This window comes from Oncorhynchus clarkii, chromosome 10, assembly GCF_045791955.1.
Source record: "Oncorhynchus clarkii lewisi isolate Uvic-CL-2024 chromosome 10, UVic_Ocla_1.0, whole genome shotgun sequence".
NCBI classification, from domain to species: domain Eukaryota; kingdom Metazoa; phylum Chordata; class Actinopteri; order Salmoniformes; family Salmonidae; genus Oncorhynchus; species Oncorhynchus clarkii.
The window spans coordinates 45,290,678-45,298,919 of NC_092156.1; the positions used below are offsets into that span (position 1 = coordinate 45,290,678).

The following is an 8,242-nucleotide window of genomic DNA, read 5'->3' on the forward strand; positions in this document are numbered from 1 at the left end:
CTACAACATCAGCTCCTAATACAACAACATCAGCTCCAAATACTACATCAGCAGCTCCAAATACTACATCAGCTCCAAATACTACATCAGCAGCTCCAAATACTACAACATCAGCTCCAAATACTACAACATCAGCTCCTAATACAACAACATCAGCTCCAAATACTACATCAGCAGCTCCAAATACTACATCAGCAGCTCCAAATACTACATCAGCAGCTCCAAATACTACAACATCAGCTCCAAATACTACAACATCAGCTCCTAATACAACAACATCAGCTCCAAATACTACATCAGCAGCTCCAAATACAACAACAATCGCTCCTAATACAACAACGTCAGCTCCTAATACAACAACGTCAGCTCCTAATACAACAATGTCAGCTCCAAATACTACAATGTCAGCTCCAAATACTACAACGTCAGCTCCTAATACTACAACGTCAGCTCCAAATACTACAACGTCAGCTCCTAATACAACAACGTCAGCTCCTAATACAACAACGTCAGCTCCTAATACAACAACGTCAGCTCCTAATACAACAACGTCAGCTCCAAATACTACAACGTCAGCTCCTAATACTACAACGTCAGCTCCTAATACAACAACGTCAGCTCCTAATACAACAACGTCAGCTCCAAATACTACAACGTCAGCTCCTAATACAACAACGTCAGCTCCTAATACAACAACGTCAGCTCCTAATACAACAACGTCAGATCCAAATACTACAACGTCAGCTCCTAATACAACAACGTCAGCTCCTAATACAACAACGTCAGCTCCAAATACTACAACATCAGCTCCAAATACTACAACATCAGCTCTTAGCACCATTGTCACAACACAAACCAACACAATGACAACCATCCACCCCATTCATCCATCGCTAAACACCTCCACAACCAGGACCATTGCCACAACTCCCCTGGGTAATACCACTGCAAACTCATCAACACCCGTCCTTCCACCAGTAAACACCGCAACAGCCTCCCCAAAGACCACCACGACAGCCGTGATAACAACCACCGCAGGTAACCACTGGGATCCTAACCCACTCTGACCTTTGATCTATACTTGTCATAGCTGCTGCTGTTACATTCATTTCCATTGAACATACTTGTTTTTTTTATGGATCCCTTTTCCCACAGCACAAAACACCACAGAAGCCAGTAATGAAGAGCAGGCCAACCAGTTGCTGGATCTGACAAGCGATGTGTCCAAGCTCAACTCCTCCCAGGTGGACCAGCTGGTATCCCAGCTAGAGGCCCTGCTTGCTGGGCCCAATGTCAGCCTGGCTCTGGGGAAAACCTCTGTCACGATCGTTAGCAACCTGCTGGGTGTCTCCTCTGACACCCTGGCCTCCTCCTCCACCAAGTGAGCTGACTGGAGCTAAACAATGTACAGTTGTTCAGTTGTTCTGCCTGTTGAGCTGCCTGTTGAGCTGCCTGTTGAGCTGCCTGTTGTGCTGCCAGTAGTGCTGCCTGTTGAGCTGCCTGTTGTGCTGCCTGTTGAGGTGTACCTGAAAGGATTACTTATACAAAGCCTGTAAAGAGACTGTGGCTACATTTTCTTGAAACTGAAAGAAAACTTAGCAATGGCTTTGCTAGGCTGCACGTCAGTAACAGTTCATTTTTCTACCAGGATCATTGGGATTGTTGATACCGTGGGCCTGAAGCTGGTTGTTCAGGAAGAGGCTACGATTTTAACCGAATCGGTCGCTCTAGCCGTCAAAACGGTAGACGGCACTGATTTCCAGCGAACATCTTTCTCCATCCGAGACCCCAACAGTGTGCAGGTATGACCTAAACCTTCTAGTAAGGAAACACTGAATAGGAAATACTGTAACCTTGGTTGCCCTCAAAATGCATGCAAATCTAATGTAAGACATCCTTCACTCTGCATGTATCATCTTTGCACAGCACAGTATGATCTGGTATGGTACTCCCTGTACAGTGTGAGGCCCTGCTGGTATGTCAACTCATAACCCCTGTTTATTGCTATGTTTTAACCATAGAGAAATGTGTCCCCTTGTAGATCCGTGGAGACAACAGAGCCAGGAGGAGTGTGAGAGCAGAGGCTTCCTCCCTCCCTCAGGGGTCCGTCACGTTCCCCTCTTCCCTCACAGCGAACCTCTCCCCTGAGCAGCAGCTACAGGCCTCCAGACTCCAGTTCAACTTCTACCAGAAGAGCACTGTGTTCCAGGTACCCCAAAACCGTACCCTATTCCACTGTACGATCTGCTAGAGTAGAATTGAAGCATGACAGAGTTGAAAAACCCCTACACCCTAGTGGACTAGTGTAGTAATTGTCAGATTCTTTCCATGCTGTTTCTCAGGACCGAGCCCTGGGAGACAGCAAGCTGAATAGTGGAATCCTGGGGGCCAGTGTGGCCAACCTGTCAATCAAGTCTCTGCAGGAGGATGTGGTCGTCACCCTGAGAAACACTGAACCTGTCTTAGTGAGTCAAGCAAACACCACACTGTACATTTGAGTCAAAACCGCATGCCCTGCGTCCTGGATGTGACATCTTTGAGAAAGCATTTCATGTCTGTCACCTTGTCATCCCAATGAATCCTTGACACACTGTCGTCTATTGATAATTTGTCCACACAGGCACATTTCGTGGTGGCATGTGTTTTCTGGGACTTTGGCATGAATGGTAAGCGTTCCGCTTGTGTCAAATCAACATCAACTGTTGTGGTGAACAGCAGCTGGAGACTAACAGTGAAACGCTAACTTGCGGGTCCTTTTCCACCAACGCAGAGTTAAAGGTACAAAATAGAAAATAGAAATAGTGAGACGTGAAACAAATACACAGTGAATAACGAATCACAATCAAAATTTCAAATGACATGGCTATGTACAGGGAGTACCAGTTGGTACCGAGTCAATGTGCAGGGGTACAAGGGGATTGAGGTAGCTATGTACATATAGGTAAGGGTAAAGTGACTGGGCAACAGGATTAGATAATAGACTGAGCTGTAGCAGTCGCATACAGTATGTCGAGAGTGTGAAAGTCTATATGTGTGTGAGTGTGTGTGTGGCATCAGTATGCATGTGCGCGCATGTTATGGATGTGTGGGTGTATGTGTGTGTTGGTGTGTGTATGTGTGTGTTGGGATGTTAGTGTAAGTATGTGTGAGCGTGTGGGTAGAGGCCAGTGTTGGTGCATAGAGTCAGTTCAAGAGAGTTAGTTAACAAAAGGGTCAATGCAGGTTGTTCTGGTTGCCATTTGATTAGCTATTTAGCGGCCTTGTTTAGCAGTCTTATGGCTTTGGGGGGTAGAAGCTGTTCAGGGTCCTGTTGGTTCCAAACTGGGTGCACTAGTACTTCTTGTCTTGCGGTAGCAGAGAGAACAGAATGACTTGGGTGACTGGAGTCTTTGCAAAAAATGTTTGGCCTTCCTCTGACACCGCCTGGTATAGAGGTCCTGGATGGCAGGGAGCTCGATCCCAGTGATGCATGAAATGAAGGCTACCTCTTAAAATGAATAGAACTGTTTTTTAAAAATCTGATAGATGGCTCAGGAGGCTGGAACCGAGATGGCTGCTCTGTCAGGAACAGCACAGATAATGAGACTGTCTGTGTCTGCAACCATCTCACCTGCTTTGGTGTTCTACTGGTGAGTCCATTCTAAGATAGAGGGTTGTAATGGGATCTCTCCCATTCAGTCTTTGTCAACAGAATTGTTTAATGTGTATTACATGTTTTTGGTGTTTCTTCTCACAGGACATGTCCAGAACGGGCATAACCAGTTGTCTCCAGGCCACAATCCTCACCTACATCACCTACATTGGCTGTGGTATCTCCGCCATCTTCCTCTCCATCACTCTGCTCACCTACCTGGCATTTGGGTGAGTCTGAGTGCAGGATATCCATGATGACACCCACCTGGAGGGCTGCTCTAAATACAAAGACATATAAACAAGCTTGAATCAGTGCAACATCAATCTTAATGCGTTTCAATGTGTTCCTGTAGGAAACTGCGTAAGGACATCCCATCTAAGATCCTGATCCAGCTGTGTGTGGCTCTGTTGTTTTTGAACCTGGTGTTCCTGGTGGATGGTTGGCTGGCCCTCTACCCTGACGCTGTGGGCCTCTGCATCTCCACCGCCTGGTTCCTGCACTACTTCCTGCTGGCTTCCTTCACTTGGATGGGCCTGGAGGCCGTCCACATGTACCTGGCCCTCGTCAAGGTCTTCAACACATACATACCACGTTACATGCTCAAGTTCTCGCTCCTTGGCTGGGGTAGGTGAAGAAAGGATTCTGTCTGTTTTCTTCTTCTTCTCATGTTAGTGAAGAACAGCCACCATGTGCAAGTAAACGTGACCGTTTCTTACGGTTTCAATGCAGTCTGTTGTCTCTCAACCTAGGAACTCCACTCCTTGTGGTCATTGTCGTCATTGCTGTTGACGAGGACAACTACGGACTAGTTGGCTACGGAAAGTACGTAGATGGCTCCCACACAGATGACTTGTGAGTCCCTTGCATTTTGTTCACTATTCAACATGCCGATTTACAGTTGGAGTCTTTGTATGAAGCGCGTGTATGTGCATCATGAAATGCATACTCACATTTGCGTAATAGGACAGCTGATAGGTCTACACCTTATTATCCATATATATATTATTTATTAATGTTATACTGTATTGTAAGCCATATATCTTCTCTCCGTTCTTCTCCCACAGCTGCTGGCTGAAGAACGACATTGCCTTCTACGTAACCGTTGTGGCTTATTTCTGTGTCATCTTCCTGATGAATCTCGTCATGTTTGCGGTAGTGATGGTTCAGCTGTGTCGGATAAAGAGGCAGAACCCCGACAACAAGAAGCACCGTAACGGGCTGCAGGACCTGCGCAGTGTGGTTGGAGTCACAGTACTCCTGGGTCTCACCTGGGGCTTTGCCTTCTTCGCCTGGGGGCCCGTCAACCTGCCCTTCATGTACCTCTTTTGCATCTTCAACTCCTTTCAAGGTGAGATTTCGAGCTCCTTCAGATCTGCCCTAAATGCTGTATTCTCAGAGAGGACAGACGGCGCGTGTGGGGTTTCATGGGGAAGTGTGTAACCAGTGTTCTTTTGCAGGGTTCTTCATCTTTGTGTTCCACTGCGCTGTGAAGGAGAACGTGAGGAGGCAGTGGAGGACTTATCTCTGCTGTGGTAGACTGAGACTGGCGGAGAACTCAGGTAAGACCTGTTGACCTACTACACCTTGTAATGAAACAGTGACCTACATGTGGTTATTTTATGAAATCACAGTGCTCTAGGGTAAAAGAGCAGAACGTTTCATCTCATTCGTCTTTTCTCATCACAGAGTGGAGCCGCACCGCAACACAGAAGACAGGGAAGAAGTCATTGCCAGTGACCAGAGCCACGTCCCTCCACTCCGACAACTCCTCCCAGTTCAACAATTCCTCCATCTTCTCCTTCTTGTCCAATGACTCCTCAGAGCGACCCAGTGGAGGAATAGGTAGGCATTGGGAACCAGGGAGGGGGAATCAGGGTTTGTTAACAACCAATATGAGTCAGAAAACAGTAAAGAAATATATATATTTTTTACATGCTGGTCTACTCTTGTGTCATGTCATCGTATTAAAACCATTGTATGCAGAGCTGGGGATGGCTTAGCAAGCCTTCATCTCCATTTCACTAATTACCTATGTAACCCCTGAACTCTGTGACGGGCTCTGAGATGACCTTTATTTTACAGCAGTGGTGTAAAGTACCTAGGTAAAAATACTTTAAAGTACTACTTAAGTAGTTTTTTGAGTATTTGTACTTTACTTTACTATTTATATTTGGACAAGTTTTACTTTTAATTCACTACATTCCTATGAAAATAATGTACTTTTTACTCCATACATTTTCCTTAACACCCAAAAGTACTCGTTACAATTTGAATGCTTAGGAGTACAGGAAAATGGTCCAATTCACGCACTTGTCAAGAGAGCGTCCATGGTCATCCCTATTGCTTCTGATCTGGCAGACTCACTAAACACAAATACTTAGTTTGTAAATTATATCTGAGTGTTGGAGTGTGCCCCTGGCTGTATAAGGAAATAGTGCCGTCTCATTTGCTTAATATAAGGAATGTACTTATGACAATTAACTACTTTTTCTACCACTGTACTTAAGTATGTTTAAAACCAGATACTTTTAGACTTTTGCTCAAGTAGTATTTTACTGGGTGACTTTCAATTTTACTTGAGGTATCTTTACTTTTACTCAATTATGACAATTGAGTACTTTTCCACCTCTGCTCTACAGTAGGATTTAGTCAGTTTAGCCAAGCTAATCAAATGGTTACTGCATCTAACTGCACCCCCACCAATACCTCTGGTTTGGTTGCTGCTTCCCTGATTCCATCGGTCATAAGTGACACTGCTCCCTTGTTGCTTGTTTTCTTTTCTTCATGAAAAAGGCCTTTCATCGGTTCTGCTGCCAGACATTGGAAGGAATGTCATACATTTAGTTATAAACAGTGAATCACCAGAATAATTTGGCCCTTGAATACAGGACACTGGAAGTCACCATCACCATAACCAGATGACTTTATATGTGGTCCTTCAACGCAGAGGAGTTCATCTCAGAAATACACTACATGACCTATGTGGACACCTGCTCGTCGAAATCTCATTCCAAAATCATGGGCATTAATGTGGAGTTGGTCCCCCCTTTGCAGCTATAACAGCCTCCACTCTTCTGGGAAGGCTTTCCGCTTGAACATTGCTGCGGGGACTTGCCACCATTCAGCCACAAGAGCATTAGGTCGGGCACTGATGTTGGGCGATTAGGCCTGGCTCCCAGTCGGTATTCCAATTCATCCCAAAGGTGTTTGATGGGGTTGAGGTCAGGGCTCTGTGCAGGCCAGTCAAGTTCTTCCACACCGATCTCGACAAACCATTTCTGTATGGACCTCGCTTTGTCATGCTGAAACAGGAAAGGGCCCTCCCTAAACTATTGCTAAAAAAGTTGGAAGCACAGAATTGTCTGGAATGTCATTGTATGCTGTAGTGTTAAGATTTCCCTTCACTGGAACTAAGGGGCCTAGCCCGAACCATAAAAAAACAGCCCTAGACCATTATTCCTCCTCCACCAAACTTTACAGTTGGCACTATGAATTCGGGCAGGTAGCGTTCTCCTGGCATCCGCCAAACCCCTATTCGTCCGTCAGACTGCCAGATGGTGAAGCGTGATTTAACACTCCAGAGAATGCGTTTCCACTGCTCCAAAGTCCAATGGTGGCGACCTTTACACCACTCCAATCAACGCTTTGCATTGCACATGGTGAGCTAAGGCTTGTGTGCGGGTGCTTGGCCATGAAAACCCATTTCATGAAGCTCCCGACTAACAGTTATTGTGCTGACATTGCTTCCAGAGGCAGTTTGGAACTCGATAGTGAGTGTTGCAACCGAGGACAGACGATTTTTATGCGCTTCAGCACTCGGCGGTCCGTTCTATGGGCTTGTGTGTGCACAATAACCACTTTGCGACCACTTTGCGGCAGAGCCGTTGTTGCTTATAGACATTTACGCTTCACAGTAACAGCATTTACAGTTGACCGGGGCAGCTCTAGCAGGGCAGAACTCTTACGAACTGTCTTGTTGTAATGGTGGCATCCTTTGACGGTGCCACATTGGCCTTACTGAAGAGCTCAGTGACTTTCATTCTACTGACAATGTTTGTCTATGGAGATTGCATGGCTGTGCGCTCAATTTTATACACCTGTCAGCAACAGGTGCGGCTGAAATAGCCGACTCCATGAATTTGAAGGGGTGTCCACATGCTTTTGTATATATACATAGTGTCCCTCTCTAATGACTTGGATACAGTAACTTGTGTGCAGGATAATCTGTAACTCTGATGTGTCCTATTGCAGGTAGTCCATTTGATGACAGATCCATCACTGCCCTGGAAGAGCCCAACTCAAACGTGGTCCTCAACAAGATAAACAGCCAGTTTAGGAGTCCGAGTTCGAGAGCACCCTGACACCTGTGAAAAACTAGGGGCTCTATTCAATCTGTATCACTGAAGATCACTTTACAGATTGCGCGATGGAAATATCAAGGTAATTTCCGATTGCGCCGACATATGCAGCGTTTACCGTGAATGCCGTCTTGGTTAATGCGGGAACGTTGCCTTTAAATTTCAATCACGCTGTAACGCTGAACTTCTGCGATACGGATTGAATAGAGGCCTCCGGGTAGGCTGGTGGGGGAGGGACATGGTGTGTTTC

At 45.8% G+C, this 8,242-nt stretch overlaps 1 protein-coding gene across 1 annotated transcript; it reads left to right on the forward strand.

Moving 5' to 3' along the window:
- The first annotated feature begins 863 nt into the window (after nucleotides 1-863).
- LOC139419246 (adhesion G-protein coupled receptor G2) lies at nucleotides 864-7,995 on the forward strand. Its single transcript, XM_071169210.1, has 14 exons — nucleotides 864-1,038; nucleotides 1,156-1,381; nucleotides 1,649-1,802; nucleotides 2,042-2,209; nucleotides 2,343-2,465; nucleotides 2,621-2,666; nucleotides 3,526-3,629; nucleotides 3,737-3,861; nucleotides 3,987-4,258; nucleotides 4,384-4,486; nucleotides 4,699-4,982; nucleotides 5,092-5,193; nucleotides 5,321-5,476; nucleotides 7,886-7,995. Exons 1-14 carry the CDS (start codon nucleotides 864-866, stop codon nucleotides 7,993-7,995), a joined length of 2,148 nt encoding a protein of 715 aa, XP_071025311.1.
- The last annotated feature ends 247 nt before the right edge of the window (nucleotides 7,996-8,242 follow it).

Excerpts from the sequence above, each read along its gene's own strand:
- LOC139419246 (XM_071169210.1), top strand. The coding sequence starts at position 864 with ATGACAACCATCCACCCCATTCATCCATCGCTAAACACCTCCACAACC. Across the intron at positions 1,382-1,648 it reads CTGGCCTCCTCCTCCACCAA|GATCATTGGGATTGTTGATA; the intron begins GTGAGCTGACTG and ends TTTTTCTACCAG. Across the intron at positions 2,210-2,342 it reads AGAAGAGCACTGTGTTCCAG|GACCGAGCCCTGGGAGACAG; the intron begins GTACCCCAAAAC and ends GCTGTTTCTCAG.